General features: G+C 39.5%; 1 protein-coding gene across 4 annotated transcripts in view; it reads right to left on the bottom strand.

Annotated features, from left to right (window-relative positions):
• Positions 1-16,576: 16,576 nt before the first annotated feature.
• Positions 16,577-26,091, bottom strand: part of PID1 (phosphotyrosine interaction domain containing 1) — a 159,630-nt gene continuing 150,115 nt past the window's right edge. For all 4 annotated transcript variants that reach the window (XM_073359838.2, XM_073359837.2, XM_073359836.2 and 1 more), the window contains one exon: positions 16,577-19,883. In XM_073359838.2, the coding sequence (XP_073215939.1) occupies positions 19,407-19,883 (477 nt within the window). In that variant the 3' untranslated portion in view covers positions 16,577-19,406. The remainder of the gene's footprint in view (positions 19,884-26,091) is intronic.

Here is a 26,091-nt window from a genome sequence, read left to right as displayed (position 1 = left end):
ACCACCACTCTAAACCTCTGAACAGTTGGGGGTGGGGGGTTTTGTGTTTGTTTTCTGTAAATCAGCCTGGTAGAAAAATATTCCTTCAAATGAGGGATTGCCTTCCAAAGCCACAGTGGCCCAAAACCCAGGATGAGCAATAGTCATTCTAGGAAGAGAGACAGATGTATGCCTAGAATCTCATGACCCAGCAGGGCTAGAGACATAAGTTGTATAGAAAAGACAGGATTCTCAGCTTTCCAGTGGAGCCTAGATGTTCAAGGGATCAGACCTTATCTCATGCAGACAACATTGTTATGTACAGAAGAGGCTATGATATGTAATTTCTCAAGCTAACATTTTACTAGTTATGATTTTCCTCTCCCTGCAATACTTGTACAGTTAGGTTCAAGAGGAACAGGATTTACAGGCAGAAAGATTAAAAAGTACCGTGTAGAGGGGGGTCAGTGAGTGGTTGGTATGCTACCTCATAGTTAGGCACAGAATAACAACCCCTTTGTCTCTCTCACCCCTAGCCCCAGTCAGTTACAGCTCAGGCCACTCAGCTGTCTCTTCTTTCTTATGGCTCAGCTCTCAAACCTAACACCTTCCAGGGTAACAGGAAAGCCCAAACACACACTTGGCATTCAAGGACTCTAGGTCACACCTTCAGTCTCAGTCCAGACACATTAGTCCTTGCCCCTTTATCTCAAGACTTACATCTCCCCTTCCACAGGGGCTAAAAGCCAGGCCCACCCTCTCCTCGGGGTTCCAGCCCAGGGTCCTTGTGATAAACAGGTAAGGGCTGTTTCTTACAATATCTCACAAACTCCCTGGGCTGCTTCCTACTTTTGCCTGTTAGCAAGCATCTGTCCTGCAGCTGCAGTCTCTGCTACTCACTCTCAAGAGCATCACCTCTCTGTGCAGCTTTTCCCCAGTTTGTTCCTCAAGCTCTTTCTCAGAAGGGTTTGTAGGTTCTCTGTCAGTCACCAAGCTCTGCCTGAGCTGCAGCCTTTTATCACCATTGTGATAAAGTGGCCAATTAGTTGCAGCTGGAGAAGTAACTGACCCATGTATTAACCCCTTCCTGGATGCCACAACTTGGGTCTATACACCCATCACATACCAATACAAGTGTTTAGAAATAACTTAAAGCATTTCTGAAGTCAGTTTTTCTAACATGTGACATGAAGATGAGAGGAGTGGTACAAAGGTTTCCCTGGACATGTTTGAAAGGACCCATATAACTCACAGATTTGCCACTCGTGAGTAATGCAGCCAAACCAATAAAAATCTTTTACCACAACACACAGTGTCTGCTCTATTCATTTAATCCAGCTCCCAGCATCTGCAGAGTTAGAAGGGCAAAAGACTGTTTCCCACCCTTACAGGTTTATGTCCTATCATCCAGTAAGATCCTACACAACATTATCATACTTACCTAATGAATGCCTTCTGGGATTGATTATATTTCCTAGTTTTGCTTTGGCATTTAACCAATTGCAGAAACAGTTTATTGATTTTTACTATATTCTAAGGTGGAACATAGGTCATATCTTTGTGAAATTATTTCTGGTGCATCAGGCTTTCCATAGATTATTTAAATCTATAGCAATAGCATTATTTTCTCTTCTTTGAACAAGATTTGGAAAATGTTTAATTGTCCAAAGTGGCTTCTTCATTTGGAAGCTATAATATCAACATAGTCTCTTCCTATCTGTACTAGTAAACTATAATTGGGGTGAAGTTTGTTATGAGAAGCCAAACATGGTAGCTCTGATGATCTGATATAGGATCACCTAGATATGCAAATAAACCAACTGCAATTAAGGACTACTCCTGTTTGTTCAAGTGTATTGGGCCCTTGTAAATTGTCTCTTGCTTACTTTTTATGGTAGGTAAGCTTCAGGTGTCAGCTGAAAAAGCCAGACATGAAATCATATTATCCATATTTATAGTCTAGCTGGTGAATGCAGAAGATATCGGCTTCTGTTTAATGGAGCATGGTTTGAGTACTTCAGTACCATTTGGAATTGGGTTGCTTGATTACAAAAGCAGGCCCTCTTTCACATCTTCACATGAAGCAGCTGTTTTAAATCATTTCAAGTTTTAAAAGTGGAGTTGTGCAAGAATTTAAATTGCTAGCAATGGGCAAAATGGTAGAAACTATTAGAATAGGATGCCAATCTCTGACCAATTTCTAACCAGGATATGGACATCTGAGAGAACTGAGAAAACATGATCATTAAATTAAAAACATGCAGTAATCATTAAATTCATTGTCTCTTGTTTGAACCATGTTTACCTCAGTGCTTCACTGTGATTTTATAAAAATCCACCGACAAATACAAGAACGGGGGAATCTATCACCACCACGTTTCCACTCTCCAGTATTTGGTCTCCACTACTACGTGCTCATTTACCACAGTATTAAACATGTGGAGCCTGACCCTGCGGTCCCTACTCAGTGGAAGTTGTGCATGAGTAGACTTTGCAGCACCACGCTATAATAAGTAAATAATGTGATAATGCAGTGATCATTTTGTATTTCCTTTAGGGAATTTGCACTTAAAAACTTGAATCAGCCAATCCAATGCCAATCGGCAACATTTTCTACATCATACTACAATGTTAATGTTAAAAGAGAAGGATGACTCTTTCATTTCATGGCTAATAGTCCCCGCCCTGTTCTCCACTGAGCTCCTGCATCCTCATCCAGCTACTCGGTCTGGGTGCTGAGCTGAGGAGTTGACAGTAGGTGCAATGTATTAATATTAGGGCTTAGTTTTATACATAATTATTCTGTATTTAAAGGTCCAATAAGGTAAAGCAATTGCCCATGATGATGAGTTAACCACAGCTTTCCAGCAGAAACACAGAGATGTGTGCTGATCCACATGACACTTTTTGATCATGAAGGTTCTTTCCTTTGTTTTACCTATGTTTCCATGTATAAGGTGAAAAATCAAAAAAGCGAACATCATCTGTGCAACATCATGTCCTCCCTTACAAATTTTCCCTCAACTGTGCCTTGGTGTAGCCAAAATCTCTTATAGAGAAATTCTGTAATGCCGTTCAAGTTTTTCTTTTTAGTATTCCAATTACACTGACTGAATCAAGACCCATCATCTCACCTTTTTTCATCTGTGACAGGCAGAGTTAATAAAATCTTAAGGGCAAATTCTGCTCTAATGTAGACTGTTGTAAGTCCAGAGTAACTGCACTGATTTTAAGGAATTACTCCAGATTCATACCAGTCTGACTGAGAGCAAAATTTGGTTCCCAAGTGATAGTTTTGGGTGCTCCTGAATATGTTCCACTTGCCCTGCTTACCCACATGGTGCTGGACAGGATTTTGTCTAATGAGTAACAGTCAAATCAAATTACTTTTGATTATAGTCACAAAGAGTCTCTGCCCCCCTTGCTACCATTTTGCTCTCCCTGAGGGAGAGCATGAAAGAAAAATATGCCAAAAGTGACAAAAACTCAGACAGCACAAGTTCCAAGAATGTAATTGCTGTAATAAACTACACATGGTGTTCTCTTTTAGTATCCGTTCTCTTTCACAGAAGACACATGAGACACAGATGATGTCCATTATGATACAGTCCCTCTTGGCATTAATTCAATACAAGCATAGTTTTGGTGGGGAGGGGGGTTGTTTGTTTGTTTTTTCTTTCCTTCTTCTTCTCTGAAACTATACTAAACTGATCCCTTTCAGGTTATTTGCCAACTTCCTAGAAAAGACAGACAAACCTCCTCTATTGCAATACTATAAACTGAGGACATGAGGGGTATGCGTAGCTGACCCATGTAGGATAGTTCAAGCCATCAGCCAGAGTCACTCCCTACACTACACTGGCATGTACCCTGGTATACGCTCTGGTGGAGATCCCCTGCAGTCAAAAGACAACCATGTGGTTGTGGTCACACAAAGTAGCTATCTCATCCCACAGATCAGGAGGGACCAGAACTACTTAAATGGGTGCCACTGGCCATGAAGGACCCTGTTTGGAGTAGCTGGGGAATGTACTGGTTCTGTGTTCCTAGCATGTAAAGCTCTCAGTGGAAGGCATGATGGAGTGTGGTAGCAGAAACAGCCTCTACCAGGGTTAGAAGTTGACACATGTAAGTTATGCTTCTACTTCTGTGCAACTGCTCTTCTGAACTTGAACACCATCAGTGTTTGAAAATAAATGACCTTTTTTCTTTTTGCCAAATTAATAGGAAAATTCTCCATTTGACATGATTTTACACTCCCAAAATTTTGATTTTTAATGGAATCAGAGGTTCCTTGCCTCATGTTTACATATGCTACTTATGGATTCTAAGGGGGGAAAGATGCTGGCCTTAGTTATTTCTAAAATGAAACATAAGTGTATCTATACACACACAATAATAAACATGCTTATAAAATGCATTAGGTTTGGAAACATCAGCATCCAGCTTTCTTTTCATTTTATCATGAGATTTAAGCCTGTGACTTTATGCCTACATCTTTGTCAATAATCTTTTTTCCTTTTTCCCTTTTTAAATGTATTTATATTTTGCTTCCCCCCAACTCCCTCTCCCCAGTACAAACATACACAGACAAACACACACACAACTGCCTTTACTAGGATGCTGTAAAGTATCAGAGGAGTAGCCGTGTTAGTCTGGATCTGTAAAAGCGGCAAAGAGTCCTGTGGCACCTTATAGACTAACAGATGTATTGGAGCATAAGCTTTTGTGGCTGAATACCCCCTTCGTTGGATGGACGAAGTGCGTATTCACCCACAAAAGCTTATGCTCCAATATGTCTGTTAGTCTATAAGGTGCTACAGGACCCTTTGCCACTTTTACAGGATGCTGTACTAACACGTGCGTAATCTGGTGCCCATAAAACCGCAGTTCCAGTGCTGGCCAATTTCAGAGACAGAATACCAGACCAGGGTTCCAGTTATGCAATGAGTCCTTTCTAGGCATACCCTGCACAGAGCTGATTGCAAGATGGGGACCTAGATGGACAGCTGATCTGATCCACTCTGGCAATTCTAGATGACTGCCATGGGTAGAGGAAGTATTCAAATTCAATTACGAATTCCCCAATCATCCCCACAATTAAGAATTTATGTAGACCCTCAATCCAGCTCTGATCAAAAATATTTTTAAAACTCTGAAAATAGAGCGAGAAATGGCATTTGTGCATGTCCGCCCCGAACTGTGTGGTGCTGAAAAATTACTTCACAGAGCACCAAGTTCAGTTTTATCAGAATTGCATGAAAAAAAAAAAGGCACCCAGTGTTGTCATTATAAAGTGAACACTTACCTACAGTGGCATCTGAGAAACTGCAGTTCTCCTTTCTAAGCAGCAAGGCTAAACAGTAACTTAACAGCGTCAGTCCTGCTGGGTTGAAAATCATTGCACAGGGCCTTCTGAACCGCTCATAATACAGGGTGTAAGTGGTGCTGTCCATAAGGCCTCATGTACAGCCCTCTGTACTGGTGTGAATTTCAGCCCTACTGAGCCATGGAAAGCAGCAGGTCCATTGTGTTCACATTGCTTTGAACCCAAATAGACAATTTCTGAGCCATTACATGAAGGAAACAGTTATTTCACTGGAAAGGTTTTGAACACAACCGTCTATCTGTAAGTGTAGTAACCCTATAGACTCCTCCAAAGAAATGTGGTAGATACAATGAAAAGTAAGATAAATATGTCAGGTAAAACAAGGGGAACAAACTTATTGGGCAATAGTGAGCTTTCATTTATGAGATTTTAAATGCACAGCCATACAGAGTTGAGTCCCCATTTGAACTTGAAAAGCAGTGGTGATAAATAAACACACACACTGGCTTTTAGTATAAATTGTGTCAGACAAATGGCTTAGGGGCTTGTCAAGAACAAATGAAGCAAATGTTGTCATGTACTGTATCCAAACTTTTTGCAATGGTGGGTTGAGTGCCAGAAGTGGACATGGGCTGTCAAATATTGTTATGTAATTTGAAAGCTCTGCTTTGAAGGGCGGGACACGTTTTCACTAAGTATGGGGGATCCAGTCCTGGAAGGTACAGGGCAATGTCTGCTCAGTTAGCAGCTCCTTTCTGGAGACATTCAGAATCGTAGGTACTCTGAAGCCTGCTAGAGGAAGAGGCTGAGCGCCTCCTGCGAGGGGCTGAGGGCAATCAGCTCCCATTCAAGGGCCCAATCCTGCAAGCCTTATGCTGCCATAAGTAGATCCAATGGGAGTTCCTCAGATGAAAGGCTTGCAAGGTGTAGGGTTGGTACTGACGCAGAGGTTGAAGATACCACCCTACCAGGATCAGGCCATTGGTAGCATTACAGCTCCAACAACCATGGACTTCACACATTATTTCTTGGGATGATTTTGAGCAGTCACAAGACAAAATATTGTTCTCAATTAGAGAAGAGGTTTGCATTTTCAGAATGGTCACTAGTATGCTTCTTAGAGAGAGGATTTTAAAACAACCAATTACTTTGCTGAGGTTGCACAGGAGTAAATCAGTCCAGAACTTGCCCTTTAATATTCTTTAAAGAGATGCACACAGCTTCCCCCACCCCCATGAAGTGTAGAAAGAAAGGAATTAGACCATAGCAATAGGGAGCAGTCTTGTCTGTAAATGTTTTGTTCTTAAACCCTCTTCTCTGCTGCCAACACATTTGAGTAAATTCAGCTGTTTTACCATGGCACCCAAAGGACTGAGAGAGCAGTATCATTGTTTAGTGATAAGAAACTCTACTTTGTAAGATAGGGGGAGGGCAGGATGGCCTAGATTGTCTAATTAAAAAATATCAGTATTATGAGATTATTGCATTAAGTTGTAAAGATCTTTATGCTGACTGAGTTGGTGAATGGGCTCTTTCCTAAGTGAGCTATGCAACTCTTTTGCAATACTTACAGCTAGTTAACTATTTTCTTGTGAATTTTTATTAGTCTTAATGCAGTGACAGCTTAGCTGGTTTTGATTTCTAACAACCTGCAACTTCAAAAATCACTTTGTCTGGTGGATTAGAGTTAATTTTCTATCTTGCCTAATTAACTTCATTGGCCTGATCAAACTTATTCTTCTCTCTTACTAAGACACATTCAGCTGCTTGTCCAAGAATACAAATTAGCTCATATCCTGGTTATGCTGCTGACACCAGGTCATGAAAAAATGTGCAGGCAAAACACAGTCCCCAGTGCTCCAGAAGACAACAACGAATCTCATATTTCATTAGATCTTGGCAAGTAAGTCAAAAGAAATAACTTAGGAAAAGAAACATTCTCTAGGAGTTCAAGCAAACAAACCACTTCTGATGTATTAGAGGCGACCTACTGCCACGCTGCGTCCTACCACTTGTGCAGAATACAAACAATTCAGAGCCTGATTGTTTTGTCTATGTAAGATTTCCATAAAAAGAGAAGGTAACACAATGAGTTAATGCACTAGCTTGAAGCTGTTCAGGAGGGCTTAGGTCAAATCAGCATCACTTCACCGTTCTTTGAAATGTAACCACCTTTGGGGTAGGAACAGCCTAAGCACTGACACAACATTACAGCTTTTAAAGATGGGAAGCAACATGTCGCTCAGCTAGACTACAGTGGACGAATGCAAATACAGGAGTTGTATAGTCTACCACCATTATTGTTATAAAAAGTGTCTACGGTCGTTAATGACTGAGTGGTCAGCAATGACACCTCCATTAGCAAGTACTCCAGTTGGCTTGCGCTATGGTTCGGTAACAACTCAGAGAAGAATGCCACCTTGCTAAGTCACCATCCAGACTTCCTGTATCATCAGAGTTTTCCTTAGAGGCTATCTGTCCTGCTTAGTTTCTAGGAGCTGATGCAACAATAACAGCTGCCATCTTGGCCAACAGACTAGATTGAACAGAGGCCCTCCACAGCTAAAAGCATGAGTTGCTTAAGGCTATAACAGACTTATACTCTCTGACACTTGGGTATAGAAGAGGGCCTGTAATCATGTGAGTTACAAAATCACAGAGCAAAGTGGATATGGCTTCAGGTTATCCCTATGTATTAGTGGCCAAAAAAGGGAATAAGACGAGTGCAACATCTTCGCAGTGCTCCTATAAATTGAATCTTCCAGAAGCTAACTATTTCAAGGGCTTAAAGTTGTGTAGGTTTTGTGGCAGGCCAAAACACCAACACAAGAGAAAACTATTCTGCTTTCAATGCTACAAGTATTTGGCCAGCAGAGCCTAGCCCCTAGTTGATATTTGTAACAGTTCAAAAGGCAGAACAAAGTTCATCCTGACTGACAGCCTTTCCCTAAGAGAGGCCCAGAATTGGAATAGAAGGGCTGTCACAATTCTGATTGGCAGAACTGTATGAGGATGCTTACAGAGGATCCATTAGTGCTAGTTTCAGCTGTCAGCTAATGATGGGGCATCCCAGGAGCACCAAAGACAATGAAAAAGTGAAGCCACAAATAAGTAATTCTTCTCTCAAACTGGTCAGGAGTGACTCCATTCAAGTCAGGGGAATTACGTTGGGGTGAGGGAGGAAAGAGTCAGACCCCCAAAAAACCTTCAGAACTCCTTGTTTAAAAGAGACTGGCTAACTGGCAGTCCTAGTATATTTGTCAATGTGCCATCACTTCAGTTTTCACCTGTTTCTACATTTGAAGTGGCCTGACATCTTTTATGGTTATAGAAATATTCAGCAGTTCACCAGCTCAGCATTTAAACGCTTTTGTGTCTGCAAGTTTCCTTTGAAGTTCCTCCTAGCATTTTATTATTCTCTCGGGCTCTGAAATATCTTTCTTTATTTGAAACACAGAAGAATCTGGAATCCATTAAAGATGAGATCAAACCAAAGAGCAATAGGTACAGTAGTGCTCAACATTATGGCCACCAGAGCCTGTTTAACCTAACTTTAAAAGAAAGGACTATGGTTTTGAATTAATTATAACTTTAGCTATTCTGGCCATTAAAAAAAAAACTCTGAAAGAGAGATTGCTAAATAAAAAGAAAAAGTAGCTTTAATATATATATATATCACATGCATAGGACCTTTAACACAGATTGATGAATGACTTGGTGTCCAGGAAAGAAATCTGGAAGATTAACTGCAAGCTTTCACAATCTGTAAGGCCAGAGCAGGACCCTACAAGTCCAAGGTTTCCAGAAAAACTATATTGTCTACAGAACACAATATTGTTCCTACTTTATATTAATTATATAAAACAACAATACTTTCCCTCTCCTTGCCGGCAGTGTAAAATCACTGAGAGTGTAATGGCCAACTCAACCTAAAAGCATAGTATTCTCTGCTGATATCTTCTTATTCGACTGATGATGGGAAGGAAAAAGATGCTGTACTCTGCAGAGTACCATGCTTCATCTCCCTGGTTGATGAGGTATATGGTGTAGAAATTTACTTGCTCTATGGTACATGCAATAACCAGAAAATAAATGTTTTCTTAGATAAGAGCCAGTTCTCTCATTATGGTCATATAATCATGGCATTTTATAAACTGAAAGTTGCTCGACTTCACCATTGTATGTGCACATATTGGTCAAGTTACTTGCAAACAAGGATTTTTTTCAGGCTGAACAAACATTTCAAAGTCTATTTTGTACGTGCCCTTCCAATACAGGCATCAAAGAACCTACTGGAGACAACCGGAGATGGTGCCTCTTGTCTTAATTGAGGGTTGCTTGAAACAATTTCACTCCTTGAGGCCTGGGCTTTGTCTTCTTGTGCTGTACTGCTGCATTAGGATTATTTTCACATAGACTGTTTTCTAGCCAGGATTTTCTTGTTAAACATAGGTTGCTATGCCAAGTGATTTTCTCAGTTGTATGATTTAATATAATCTAGGCAACAACCAGAAATGCCTAGAACTTATATTTCTTCACTTCCATTTTCTTTTCAAAAGGACTTGTTGCAGAACAGATACCACTTACAGAAGCATGAGGCCTGGTACTCCCTTTACTTTCACTGGCATAACACTATTGAAATTAATGGCGTTTAATAGGATTAGAACTGTTGTAGGGGAGGGAAGAAGCCTGTTCATGGAGTTGATTCCCTATGCCCATAACTGTCAGAAAGAGTGACAGATCAACTTGTGAGGAGGTACATTTTCTCCAATAAAAAGCAGGCTTACAAGACCATGTAAAAAGGTAGTAATTCACTATTAGTTGAGGGCCAGTATTCTTAGCTCAACTAATATTCCCAGTTGTCAAAAACTAGTCATCTCTAAGTGCCTGCCTGTACAATTAAAAGAAGGTAGCATCACTAATTCACTTGCATCTGTAGGATCAGCTGTATTGTTGTCCAGTGCCATGGTTATTCATTCCAGTGAACCCTCCATCATTTTGACTTAACGGAAGATCTCTGCTAACAGTCACATGGAGCCACTAACTGACTTGTCATCAGGCTACCAATTTGCAATGAAGAGATTGCTTGTGGGAAGCTAGTCAAAGTACACAGATCAATTTAACCCAGATTTGCAGGCATCCAGTTCACCTTCAGAAAGTAAAGTACCCTATTTGGAGTTCTGTCCTTCATTAAAACTAGGAGCTGTATAGGAGAGACTATGGGAGTTACATATGTATCTGAGGGCAGAATTAGCCTTTAAAACATGACTCACAACAAGAGAGTCCTAATGGGAGAACTGGTGACATTAATGCAGCCTACTTCATTGGAGGCTGTAGGCAGTTGCACTCACCACCATAGCATCTCCTTCTGTCAGGTTGAAGCATTGTAGGGTCTTCGCCTCTAGTGCCTCCTGTTGGTTGCCTCTTTGGCCCTGCAATGGACTGATTCTGTCACAACTCAGCCCTCCAGCTGCGTCCCGTCTGTCTGGGGTGAAAAGAGTACAACTAAAAGTCCAAAAACGTCCCAACAAAAAATATTTTTCTACCTCTTCTAGGGTTATTCTTCAGCCTGTCATTTAGGCTCACTCTTCATCCCTACCCTAACTAGCTCAATAGTCCTTACATTGATCTTGCAGAGGAACCCATGCCCACCACCTGCTCTGGGTTCTTGCCTGGGGACCCTATGGTAAGCAGTTAGGTCTGCTCCTTCAGACACACTGCTGTTTCCCTGGGCCACTCATTACCTTCAAGGCCTTTGTGCTACTTCCCTACAGCCTGTGCTTAACACAGCCTCTCCTGTGATTCCTAGACCTCTGACTTCTCCCTATATCCTCCAAGCTCCTTCTTTCTCTGCCAGAGGGCAGACCCCTCAAGACAGCTTCTCTGTGTTTTGCCCCCTTTCCCATGTGCACCACAGGGATTAATTCCATCTCTGTGGCTCTCTATAGTCTGCCTTCTCCAGGCCCTTGCCAGAGCAAGGGAGCACCCTACCTTCTCTGTCCTGGGTCCTTTCTAAGTGAGCTCTCCCCCATCCCTCCTCAGTATTTTCCTGATCCTTTCACAGCTGGGGTCACTAATTAGAATTAAATTGCCACACCAGGACCAGCTGAAGGATAGCTGCTATGTCACAGGCAAGGTTGAGCTCAGCTGCCCGCAAAGGGCCCCCCAACCTGTGACAAAGCCATGCAACCAAGGACTGCTCCTGGCTGAAACTGCTCAGAACCCAGGGACAGGGGAAGCTGTGCAGAATACATCATACAGCCTGATTCTACATCATCTTATCCGGGGAACCCACAAGGGCCTGGAAGGAGGACAATGCCCATTCTCCTCCACCTCGCTTACACAAGCACCACTAGTATACAACCCAGTTTAGACTGCAGACTGCACAGAGTGGCCTCTGCAAACTCTGAAGCAGTGGGGGATGGTGCCAGGGAGATAGCTGAACCCTCTTCTACACACAGTGGGGAAGACTGGTGTGTGGATGGAGATGGGGCACAACAGAGGTCTAAATATTGAACTTACTCAAATTGGCACAAAGCAAATAAAAGAACTGGGGGGAGGCTGACTGATATTTTGGAGGGAAGCTCTTTAAACAAGAACATTTTGGGGGTAATAATTGTAAATCTTATATCAGAAGGAAGGAAGGCTTTTAATTAATTTAGTAAAAAGAGTGACCTTTTAGAAAAAGATGAATGATGTGTGGAAGTATAACATTGTATAAGGGGACATGCTGGATACATTGTATATGAGAGGGCATGCCAAAACATGTTACAAAGTATCTGAGGGAGCACACGTAGGGACAGTTAGCTTTTGAATGGAGAAGCAATTAAGATAGAGCCAGCACATCTAAGAAGCAGGCATCAGAATGGAAGGTGTGAAGGGCAATTAGTTAAGTTAACTGGAAGCTGTTAAAGGAGATTGTTAAGGGTGGCAGGTAATTGAAGATACGTGACTGGTCTCAGGGATCTTGAAGGGTGGTGACTAAAATCTTTTTCTTCTTTTGTCTGTAACTTCTCTGTAACTTGTTCTCCAAAAAACTGTATAAATTAAAAGACACAAGCCCCACTCGGGGGGCTCACTTCTAAATGTATTAGCAGAGCAGCTTTGCTAATAAAACAGAGTGGTCTGATAAATTGTGAGTCTGAGTCAAACTTTGACAGATGACAGTGGGAAAACGTCCTTAGTAAATTATTTTCACCTCTGTACCTCTTTCTTGCAAAGTCTTCTCCTGATAGACAGAAATTTGCAGCTATACCTCCCTATTCAATGAGCTGACAACCCTATACTTTACAGTTCACTTCTCAAATTATGCAGAAGATAACGCAGGAAATTTAGGGTCCAGTCCTACCCCATCACCCTGCTCCATTAAAGTCAATAGGAACATGAGCACAATTATCTCTTTTCTAAAGACACATAAAAACAACTGGACACAGAATTGGTAAATAGTCTGTATTTATGTTTGTCAACAATGCATGTAACATCTGAAAAGTAATATTTTTAATAGACAAATTATTTTGCTTCTCTTTATGGAAAAAACTTTTTTACAAGTTTATTAATGTTATCAGATGCACAATTTATTTGAATTCCAGCACATAGGATTCCTTTTTATATGTATACTTACAATTTCCCTACAAAACAGTTATTAAACTACTGTATTAACAAACATCTTGTTTCAAAATGTGGCCATTTCATAAAAGAATATCTGGCTATAGACAGATCCTTAAATTTTAGAGAAAATGTACTGTGAACAAAATAGTACCGGAGCCCCAGAACTCACAAGCGTGTGAGAACTGTAAAATAATCTGATCGATTGATCTGAGGTTTCCTCTTTATTTCAAACCTTCCACCCCCAAGTCACAAATCTTTTACTGGTGTATTTTAGGGATGTTAAATGTAATCCACTAGACATGTACAATTGTTTTCTCATGTGAAAAGAAGTTATTCACTGATAGAGTTTTAGGGAGAAGCATATTAATTTTATGTTTCAGATATTTTTTTAAACAGGAAACAAATTAAATCTCCACCCCCTCCCACCACCCCAAAAAACCTGTGTGCAAGAAAACTGACTTTACCTCAATTGCTCTCAGAGCCATAGAAAACATACAGTATGAACAGGAATCAGATATTTTCCTCCATTAGAATTATTTTTCGGAGATCCTTCAGTTCTAGGCATAATTAGGCATATTCTCCATCCTTATGGTCATAAAATGCACTGATGAAAATACTTGTGGTTAAAGACTGGCCCAGTTCCATGCTGAAGTTCAGGTTTTAATGATCAAAATGCTGCTTTCCTTGATGGCCCACTTAGAATTTTTGACCCGTCTTACAAACAATTTTAGGACAGAATACCTTAATGCAACCCCTTCGCTAACATAGCAGCAAAATATTCCTGAGAATGAGCAGCAGTGGGATGGCTGGGAGGATGCCTCATTGCTATAAACATCATCTGGTTTTTGACTATGAAAACAGAGCATTTCCTTTTTATTGATGAAACTAACTTTCAAGGCTATTCTGCACAGCCATCAACTTTAGTTATATTAGTGTACATCAGACTAAACTGGTGGGTTCACAAACTGTATTCATCCTGGTAGAAAAAAATGTCTTCAATTAGAAACCATCTCTGTTATACATTTTATTACAGTGAGTTCCCATGGCAAACTAGTTGAGTGAAACCTAACTGTGATGTTTCATGTCTAAATGTAATTGATTTTTGCCCTATGGTATGAAAATAATATTCTCAACAGATCGGCCAAATCTTCCTTCTTTTACTTGAGTGGGAATATTTGTTTTGCTTAATGATTGGGCCCCATATTTAAACATTCTGACAGGTGGCTGAGAAACTAATTTCTGGTCTTGCTTTAGCACAGCTTAGAAATGTAATACAGCAAAAATCTGGAAAGGACAAGTTATGATGCACTTTAGAACGTTACCTTCACAATATCTGTGTCTTTTAAGATCTTCATAACAAAATATACTTAACTTGATAGTTTTACAAAATTTACATTCTTTTAATAACAAATTAAAAAACAAATAAAAGCCAAACCCATTTCACAAATACTTAATCAATTTAGTTAGATCCCCCATATCAGCAACTGTTTCTATATTATAAGCAGGACTTGCAAAAATCTGTTCTAGTGAACTTTTCTTCAATCTCACATAGCTTTTTTATATTAGAGAGTATATAAAACCATACTCATATACAGTATAGTTTATCCCAAATGTTCAAAAATCATGAGCCAGGACCCCCCCCCAAAAGTAAGATTGGCTTAAAAATCACAAGATTTTAAAAAATAATAAATTTGTTCACTTGCTATCTAGTTTTTGAGCCTTTAGAACACACTTGGGGCACATTTCTAAGCTTTCCTCCACAACCATAAAGGGTGAAAACTGACTTTTTGAAAAGACAAGACCTGAGTCTCACATTCTGTCATGCTTCTGAGAGCTGGGGTTTAATAAAAACATCAACTATTGCGAAAGTAGCATTAAATCACAAGAGTTGGTGACATATTAGATGTAAGATTCTCAGCTGGTATAAATCATTGTAACTTCATTAAAACCATGTATCTAAAACAAGCCCCCTCCCCACTACGGATGTGCCTACATGGGAGCTGGAAATGTACTTCCCAGCACAGACACACTAGCTCTGCTTGTGCGAGTGCAATAAAAATAGCTGTGAGGCAATAGCAGTTCAGGTTAGCCCCTTTATGTATGTACCCCGAGGGCTGGGCAGGCTTGTACCCAAGCGGTTAGCCTGAGCCACTACCTGTGCCCGCACGTCCACACTGCTATTTATAGCATCCTAACTCAAGCTGAGCTAGCATGTGTCAGCCTACCCGCTGCTGTGTAGACCTACCCTGGGTCTGAGCACCTGGCGTGACAAACATAGGAGTAACATTCTCGATTTAGCTTATGACCCAGTGATTTCTGGGGCACTGAGTCTTAAGCACATGAGTAGTTTCATTTAAGCAATGTGACCATTCATGTAGCTAAAGTCAAGTATGTGCTTAAGTGCTTTGCAAAGACCGAGCCTCAGTCACGGCCATCAAGGAGAGAGGACTGGAATCTCCTCTCACATGCACTGGTTTAAGTCAGTAGAAACTCCATTGAAGGCAACAAGTTTACACCAGTATAAACATAAGAAAAAGCAGGAACAGTGTCAAAATTTGGATGCAAACAAACATAAAATCAGCCAATTTTTGTGTGCTTGAATTGAAGGCTTTGAATTTTTTAAATAACTTTTTTTTTATTTCAAAACCCCCAGACTCCACTCCCCAGCAGGAGCTTGTGGGTCAACTTAAAATGGCCCGTGGGCCATAGTTTGCCCACCCCTGTTATAGCAGGTCAGATTTATTTACCATTGTCTGATGATGTGTGTTGCAGGAGGGACTTCAAGAGACAAGAGATGGCAATCTGTATCACAGAACATGTTTTTCCATCTTCCCATCATTGAATGCAGGACTATACTGGTATCATCAGAATGTGAAGTCATCCTCTGTTTCATGAAGTTACTATTTACTAAAGCAGGTGAAAATTTAGAGCTGTGAAGCATCTTCACACAAAACTATCAGATCAGACAGACTGATTTAAATGATCTCTTACTCCTACTACCATCAAAATCAATGGCAAACCCAACTAGGTGGCATTATAATGAGTTTGCTGGCATTCCTGGTCATGGAGGCTCTGACAACTGCAAACAGCCAGATTAGCCAGAAGGACACGCATCTCCTCTTTCATGGGCAATTAAATGTGTTGAAGTTAGGGAGAAGTTAGGGAAGTTAGGGCGCATTGAGACTTGACTGTAGTATTTAAGGAGCAATGGGGAATGAAGCTATGTTGGAATAAGTCCCTAAGTATCTGTCTAGTTACTGGAGTCCAGTGCACTGTTTGCATTGCTTTAGTGAAAGTGGAGTCAGCACTGTTTGCAGAGGTTTAGAATCTGCCCTTTAACTTACCCTTGGTGTAACTTAGACCTAGAAGCTCTTGGTGATTTGGGAAAAGGGAATGTGTTCAACAGTTTTCAATATGCTGTAAGAATGTGAATATAAATGTAACAGTAACTATTTCTGTCTCCAATTCTATCCCATTGTTATGTTGATTAAAAGGTAAATGTTGTGTCTATAATGGGACCAGGTCCACTAGTTTCTTTATGTTCCTTTTGAAATCACTTAATACAGGTAATTTGGGAATATTTTACAACACAATACAAATGATCAGAGTGCACACCTCAATAGTGGCACATACCACTGATTGATAAATAAATACTAAGGATTATTTACTGCCCTTTATTTGCATGTAAAATTTTTATTGCCATATGGCCCAACGAGCACCTTTAGGACCATAACAGTCTACTAAATACAACAATTGATGTTAAACTTTGACACAAACAAACGAGTGCCAGAAAATTCAGAAACTCGATATTATATGGAACAACAGAGCCCACAGCAATGTTCTCTAGTCCTACCTTCTGGGTATACAAATATTTAATTATATCAGTTATTATTTATAGTTCTGTTTTTAGCTTTGGCAACCTTCTTCCAATACATTATGAGAATGATGCAAGATATAAAAGACAAAAAGCCATCACACATTCATCGGGGCTCCATTTAGTAAAAATCTGGCTCCATGGCTTGGCAACTTTTTTAATGCTTAATCAGGATTTTGTAATGCTTAATCAAGAGGCATTTCTTTAAATAGCCTTATAAAATTGCAAGCTCTGTCTTTTTGGACCTGTCTCCTGCCAACACACATGTAAGATATATAATCAGTAGTGGTGAAATCAGGAGAACCCATTGAACCTTGTCAAAGAGACACCTGGGATTACTATAAAAGGACCAGAAAATGGATCTGAGAAGTTGAATGACAGCAATTTTGGCTGCCAAATGTCCCAACATAGCTAAATGCAGGCTATAACTCTGAGGAAGTGAGCAGAATTTGACCCAAAGTTGAAGAAAGGTTGCCTTTGACCATAAAGAGACATACCTGCCTAACAGAGTTCAGATTTATTTTTTAAAGCAAAGATAAAGACTGTAGAGTAACCCAACTTCTTACTAGCCATAGTGAGGAAAAGGAAATCTCAACTTTGAGAATTAAATTTAGGCTCTCCAGACTCAGAGTTCTGTACTCTGGATCATTTCTCTGCAGCAGGCACTCAAAGATACAATACCAAAGTATTCGAGGAACTTGCTGAGCTTCTTTGTTCTTCATACTGGATGCTGATGCCAGACCCGAACTGTTCCATGGTAGTGGAGGCAAGGTACCGTTTCTGGTCAATAGGGCTCTTAAGTTAGACTCATTGCCTGGAGAAAAATCTCTGCCACCTACTGGAAAGCAGAAAGTATGAACTGGTGTCTACAGACCTTAAAATAAAAGTTAAAAGCTGATCTTAGATAGTAATAATTCAGCCCAACAGGAAATCATAAAAATTCCCATTACCCCTTTTGGAAACTAATGTAATGTTTTAAATGTAAATAAATTAATATTTTAATCCTATTAACTGTTGGGGTGGGTGTATATATAAATAAGCCTATAACAATTTTTAATCAGTTCAATTGGTGTTTGTAAAAACATCTGTCATCAGTGGATGACCAAGGTACTTTAAGCAAAAACAGAGAGTTTGCATTGGAAATAGAGCCTAAAACTATCATAGCTTTAACTCAAACATATTTTTTATTAAAGTATGAATGTATTTATGCTGGAGAATAGTTTACATACATTGGAAAGCAACAAGCATATTTTCAAGAGCTGTGGGTCCCCATCAACATGTCTCCATGCTCAATCTCATGCTTTAACATTGGCCATACGCACAGGCATACATATGCTCTCTCACACAATGTATATATACACACCAAAACACAGACACATAGCTTTCTTTTAAGGCTTCTGTAAGGTGCCCTAGTGCCCCTACCATTACCATGATTACGAACAAGGAGCAGCATTACCTGCAAACTATTCGTCTGCTCTTGGCCTTAAAAACATTTAGTGAACCAAAGGTTTTGTTTTTATATGATTTTTTTTCTGCCTTTACAAAAGTTATGAACCTTTTTGTCCATGGACCAGGAAAAGTGCAGGATATCTTAATGTGAACTTCTCAATCATTTCAAACCTGACTCTAAAAGGACCAGTGCCTTTTCATTGTCAGAGACATTTTTGCTATTTATGGTAACACACCCCTGGCTTTTGTGACCCAGCAGTACCAGCTACATCAAATTATATACGCTAGGTTGGTAATGGAGACTACTGTGGAGTTAAGCCTACGATGTTCATATCACTTCAGACCTGAGGTGGATCATAAGTCCCAGTCAACTGGTGAAAGACCACGGGTCTTAGCAACATGTCACTCAACTCTCAGCAGAAATAATGGACCTGGCTCACTGTATTACCAGCCATCATGGGTTTTCTTTCCCTTTTTGGTATCCTGGAAATTGTAATTAATGGTGCTTGGTGGGAGACGAGTGGCTGCAGGTACATTAAGAAAATAGACAAAATGAATAAAATAAAGGATAGCATATGATATAATGTGTAAATATAAGCATCTTTTTAAAAATCTGTGAAATGTGAATAAACTGCAGAATGTCAGGCCATGTGTCAAAAAGCCTATGAATGGCTGTTTCAGCCTAGGTAAGGTCAAATGATTTTGCAATATGACATGGAAAGGGATTTGTTTTTCTGAACCAAAGGGCTCCCTTTTCCACTTGCCGCTGCATAGCAGCATCAGATCCCAGCTATGAATCCCAGAGAATCTACTATTAAAATTGCTTGATGAGTTTCATAAGGCAAACTGGACTGAATCAACTTCAGATTGTACACCTGAACTATACCAGGCTATAAAGAGTTGATGGTGCATGGGTTGGGGAAGTGATATAGAAAAAAAAAAAAGAAAAAGCTTTTTCTCACATTTACAACAGCAGCAGATTTCAATGTAACATAATTACTTTAATGATGCATATCTTTAGGTATTGATTTGCTCTTTTGATTTAAAAAGCTGGTCAGCCAAGTATTTGGCCGTCTTTTAATTCCAGATATCAGTTGTTGCTTATTCATCTATCAGCTCCTTTTCCCTAGGCAATTTCTGCCTTTGCTGTACTATCAATGAGTTCAGTCAGCCATCATCAGATTCGAATTCATGAGACACTTCCTCAGATGAGCTATTCCTGTGGATCCGGCCATCACTCTTCATGCTGTGGAAAGTCTTCTTAAAGGCCTCCATCATGGCATGAGCCAGCTTCTTGGCCTCCAGCTTGCTCTCACACTCTACAGCATGGCAGTCCATCTGATAGGACAAGTCATCGTTGATCTCCCTGTAAACCCAAGCAAAGATGTTTGGGCTGACATTGTGGTCGGCAGTGCAGTAGGCAATACGTGCCACCTGAAAGGTATCCATGTGGACTGTGGCTTCGCCTTTGAGGTCCAGGTGATGAAGCCAGACTTGGAAGGGTCGGATTTCCAGAAGGGCATTGGCTGGGAAGACGTCCTCCCTGGCTAGTGTGTGCTTCTTCCATAATTCAATGACAGGTTTTTCTGTGCAGCCTGATAAAAATTGCATCCCTGTTGTGGACACCTTACCCAAATATGTAACCTACAAAGAAAAAGCAAAATGATATGTGATGTCAACAATAGTCTTTGATATTCATTTCTACCATCCTGCAAATTGAGTTCTTTACCTGGAACAATGGATTTTTTTTCTACACATTCAAATGAAGTTTTCTGATTGACAGCGACAGATTTGCCTCTCAGAACAGTATTTTTATAGTCATTCATGCTGGGATTTTCAAGGGAGTTAGGAGCCTCTCACTGAATTTCAGTTTATTTTGGGCATCTAATTCTCTTAAGCTTCTTGAAAATCTCTGCCTAATGCTGATACTCTCATCATGCTAGCAGTCCCAATAAAGGCAATGGGATCGATCATGCAAGTATGGTCAATAGGATCAGGCCCACAGGCCAGATAACTGGAACATGGTGCTTACCCACAGTTTCTTTGTTCATATTATTTTTGTTAAACACATTTTAAACAGTAGTTTTACTTACATCGAGATATACACAGAGTGTAATAATGCAAGAACACAAAATGTGGTCAGAAGAGCACAACCACAACAGATAATAACACAATTATTCTAATGCATTTTTCAGAATGATCTTGTTTATGTTTCTTCCACTGCTTCTACTTACATAATTATCCAGAAATATGTAGAAACTATGCAAAATGCTATATCTTCTATTGTTAGCTAAAGGGCTGAGGCGTTTACTCCTTCAATTTTATAGAAAATGTGCCATTAAAAAAACCCACAGTAATAAATCTAGCTTAGTTTAATCACACCAGCTCTCTCTGCTTCAATGTCTAGCTCCATCGGGTAAATATTCAAAAATAAGAAAAGTGTTATCCCGTCTATATAGGAAAATGATGAGCCTCGACTAAAATTTGTTTCACATGCCAAAATCTAACTCATTATACAGCCCAAATCAAAATTCTAAATATAGCATATGGGAAAGAATCAATGCACCTAAATCTTTATACTTCAAGAAACATTTCTCAATTATATTTTGAATGAAGCTTTTATTAAGTGGGAAAAGTTACATTTTAGGATGGTCAATACCATTTAAATATAATTTATACATAGCATTACCCTCGATCACTGTTGTCTGCAAGTTGCATTTAAGAACTAGTATTATAAAAATAAAAGCAAAATTACTTTGTCCGATTTTAAATGTAATGCACATAAGACTATAATAGATCAAGCAAATGGACCACTGTCCTGTCTCTGACAGTTACCAGTACTAGACACATTTGTAAATAATAATGTGCACTGTGCAATTTAATTTCTATAAATTATAGTATTATATTTTTATATTTTTATCTAAGTTTAAAAAAAAGGAAAAAATAGATTTTCACATGTTTAAATATATTAAAGATACAGCTGCAAGGAATACTGAATTTATATTTCTTACAAAGCAAAAATCTTCAAAAATAATTCTGGGTTTTGCTGCAAGCTTTGATATACCCACTAAGAGACCTAAATTAGGCTATGATTAAAAAATAAGGTTACAAAATAGTGTGGCTTAATCATGCCTGTCAAACAAGCAATTTCATAACAGACATTTCCGGACAAAAAGTTTTATTCTTCTCCAATAAATGTTCATGGTTTCCATTGGGAATATTTTAAATCTTATAAAACCTTTATATTTTTGGGAACAGTGAGAATCACATCAGAACCGTTAACAAGGCAAGCCCTACTGGAGCTTTGTGTTACTTTATTTTATTGTACTAGTGAGGAGAAAGTAAAGTACCTAACAGCTCATAGCACGAACTGTACTCATATGAACAGTACATAGAAAACCAAGCAGCAGTTTGACTGCAGTGTACTATGGAGTAGTTCATCATGTATTCACAGGCATATTTCTAGTAAAATAATAACATAAAAATAGAACTCAACATGATCACAAAGTATTCAATATATTCTCTAAAAATCCATTATGTTCCATTTAAAATTCACAAATCAGTTAACAACAGACTAGCACATTGTAAAGAAGTTTCACGTTGGGGACACAATCCAAAGCCCATTGCCGTCAAAGTGAATCTCTCTTTTGACTTCAATGTGGTTTGCATCAAACTTTGAAAACACAAAAGGGAGAGTGAGTCTTCTGCTTTTACACTTTGTCCCAGCCAAACTATTGCCCTGAATTCTACTTCATAAGTGGGATCCTGACACAAATTCTCTGGCTTTGCCTTTCCAAGTTTTTGCTGGTTAGAGGACACTAATATTGCTTGCGAATGTGAAGAAATGCAAGCACTGACAGAATAAAAACACCGACTGGGGGGGGGTTCACCTTTTTATATATATTTTGCCAAGTGTCAACTCTAAAATAAGTGAGCATGGAGTATGTTGTAAGTATTGTGCAGGCACACATTGCAAGCTGAGGAATTTGACTTATTTGTCACAGGGAGGGTGGCAGGACAAAGAGGATTGACTTTTCTCACATTCACTGAGCGCATACAAGCTATCTAGATTTTCTGTTTGTTCTGACCAACCAACCTCCCGCAACACCTTCTCCGTCACTAGCCATCTGCTTTATCTCAGTATATTCAGTACCTAAATGTAAAGTCTAAAACAAAGTTTTCTAAAGGAAAATATTCCACATAAACTTGTGAAAAAGCTGAGTGTGCCTGCGTGGAAGATCTGTGAATTACTCTGAAAAATAGAAAGAAAAGGAGGACTTGTGGCACCTTAGAGACTAACAAATTTATTTGAGTATAAGCTTTTGTGAGCTACAGCTCAATGCATGATGTGAAGTGAGCTGTAGCTCATGAAAGCTTATGCTCAAATAAATTTGTTAGTCTCTAAGGTGCCACAAGTACTCCTTTTCTTTTTGCGGATACAGACTAACACGGCTGCTACTCTGAAATCTGAAAAACAGACAATGTCAACAGCAATAATGATTGAGAGGAAGGATGGGGCTTGTGGCTAAGGCACTGGAACGGGGACTTAGATGATCTGGTTTATATTCCTAGCTCAGCCACACACTAACTGTTTGACCTTTAGTAAATAATTTCATCTATCTATACTTCAAAACCCCATTTTACAGACAGGGAATAATACTCTTTCCCCATGGAGGATAAACTGATTGGTATTTATGAGGTTCTAAGTTACTACAGTGATGAGCACCACAGAAGAGATTATAAATAAGTAAAACTTTACCTTTTAGATTCACAGTTCTGCTATATTTATTTTTAGAAAAACATTGACCTCTAATAATGTAGTTAGACTTTTAACAAGCAACCAGATTTTTCCCATTTGGTGCGTGAGTATTACGTTAGTACAGGACATTTTATTGAAGATAAATTACAATATACATCATTTCCTCAGAGTCCCCTCTATTAGACATAGAGCAGAGATTCAGAAGGCTGGCAAGAGTTCTTGAATATCTGATACAAAAAAAGTCAGCATTCTTTTCAGAACATAAAAGACCTTTATAATTAAATGCTGTCTAAGTGTTATACATTAGATATTAAACCTTCTGGAGTTAGCCATTTTAGTAACCTGCCCATTAATATCTGCACAATTGCAGGTATTGAGCCAACATAAACTAAAACTGGCAGAGGATGAATTTATTATGCATTCCTCACTAGGTTCTCAGTTACAAAGATATTCCACAAGTAAGGTTACTGTACATTGGCTTCTACCACCATTTATTTCTCATTACAGACTTATGCTTTATAACATGCACCTCACTTAAATACACAAAATTGGCCCAAGCACATCAATACAGAGTACAGGTATTAGATACAACCATTTTTCTTTTTCCAACTTCTTTCAATTCACTGACCGAAGATCAAAGAACAGATCATCCCATCCAGGATGAGATGCAGAGGGGAAAAAGTTTAGGGTACAAACCATAAAACGTGGGGAGGCTTAGGACCCTCAAAAGGAATCATCTTCATTTCCCCCAAAGCCACAGATAATCCTGAAACGTGAATGTACCAGTGGCCACTCAACACAATCTGCTGCCATTGGCAAAACTTCAGTGTGCTTCCCCTTTGGGTGAAGCCATGTGCAGTGGGCAGAGTTGTGTGACACAGTGGGTGGAGCGCTATTCAGTGAGCATGGCTGTGTGGTATCGAGGCCAAGCTCTATGGTAAAGCAGGTATGGCTGTATGGTCCAGTTTGGGGCAGGGGAGCTGTGTGGTACAGTGGGTGGGGTGCTATGACATGTGAGTGGGGCTGTCTGGTAGAGTTCTGGAGACTCTGTACAGAGGAAGGACTCCATGGTATAGAGGAAGAGCTCTGTGCAGGGAGCCGTCGAAGGGCGTGTTTGCCAGTGACAGGGATAGCTCTAGGAGGGCAGCATTTGAAGCACCAGGGGAAGACAAAGCCATGAACATTAAAAAAAAATGCTTCTCCCAGAGATCTGCTGCCCTGCCTAGTTTACTGCTGCATACTTTGCCTAGAGTTAAAGCAGCTCCTGACCACTACACTGCTGTGGCTTTTTGGAGGATTTTGGATGGGGCTAAAGAGGCAGCTGGTCTATGTAGCGACATGCACAGGAAATCTGGCAGAATTTCCAGTGGTAGTACAGTAACAAACAGGCATGTCTGAGAAGTCATGTAAGAAGGAAAATATATACACATCCACCCAAAATACTCCGCTATTGTATATGTAATGTGGCCTACTGTGGTAGGAATGTTACAGGTTTGAATTTTCTGATTTTTATGTGTTCAACTCAGTATTGCATTAAAATGGCTACCAGCTTCAGCCATTTGGGATACATGGGATTGCAGACGTCATTCAGAACATATGGGGAAACTGTTTCCTTCCATATTCCCATTTCCCAGATAAGCTTTGGGCTCAGATCAAGTATGGGTAATTTCCATCTTAGTTCCTTTCCCAGAAATATTTCCCTCTTTTGCATTCAGAACCCACCACTTAATTGTCAATTATGTTCTTTCATTGTTATTCTTATTGTAAACAGGTCTCTTTGCCTTTACAGCTTTCACTCAGATTTCAGTGAAAACAACACATTTTAAAGGTAATTCATTCAAAAAGGCACAAAATGGATAAAAGGAAATACTTTCCCACCCACACAGTATATTCACCTCGTAATTCACCATCACGAGATATTACTGTAAATATTTAACAAGATATTACTGAGAACAATTTAACAAGATTCAAAAAGGGCATTAGATACTGTATCTGATTCTCCTCTCGCACTGGTGGGAATCAGCAGTAAGTCCAATGAAAACTGATGCAAAGTGAGAAAAGAATCATTTCTTCCATACTTACATGCATCAAACATGATAAAAATAATGGTTTACATATATACACACATAATTAGTTAAAGAAATATAATAAGAACAACACTGGCAGTTACACTATTTAGGTTAAAAGAAAAGGAGTACTTGTGGCACCTTAGAGACTAACCAATTTATTTGAGCATGAGCTTTCGTGAGCTACAGCTCACTTCATCGCTCACGAAAGCTCATGCTCAAATAAATTGGTTAGTCTCTAAGGTGCCACAAGTACTCCTTTTCTTTTTGCGAATACAGACTAACACGGCTGTTACTCTAAAAACTATTTAGGTTAATCACTTGAAAGAGTTACCAGTATTTATGCTTTAGGGCATAAACTGGGGTTGAGAAAAAAAAATCCTGCAAGAGGATAGCACTACACAATTGGGCTGAGTTCTTTTCCTTCCTTTGAACCACTATATTAATGTAACTGACGGAGGCATTAAAAGGACAAACCATTTCTTCTGATACAGCAAGATTTAAAGTGAGCCCAATCTTACACACATCGAAGTCAATAGCCAAATCCCCCATTGACTTTGATGAGAGCAGCCTCAGCCTCTTTCAAGTGCATACATTATTTACAGGCTGTTGAAGCACTTAGTAGGTTCACATGCTGTATTCTACATATGAAATAGGTAATGGAAAAGCAAACACAATACTGTACTGCTAACCTTAAGTAATAAAAGATAGTTCATATGTTATGCTTTTCCAGAAGTAGAAATATATTTCTTTATGGCATTTACAATAGTTTGATTTGAACATTCCATTTTTCCAAAGGATTGTGGAAGATGTGACTCAGACAACTCCCTGTGCATGCTAAAAATTGTCTATATCCTTTCCATCATTTCTGCTGTGAACTGGGAATTTCTATCTAATTCCTCTCTCACTGGCAAGCCACTACAACCAAACACATGCATGATTTGAAATTCAGCTGTGGTTTTAGCACTGTTATTATGTGCATGTGAATACTCTAGCGAAAAGGCAAGTCACTCTGTGGAGCTCCCTA

The sequence above is a fragment of the Lepidochelys kempii genome, chromosome 9, assembly GCF_965140285.1.
Source record: "Lepidochelys kempii isolate rLepKem1 chromosome 9, rLepKem1.hap1, whole genome shotgun sequence".
Lineage (NCBI taxonomy): Eukaryota > Metazoa > Chordata > Testudines > Cheloniidae > Lepidochelys > Lepidochelys kempii.
The sequence above is the reverse complement of the archived record's forward strand: the minus strand, read 5'-3'. Positions and strand labels throughout refer to the sequence as shown.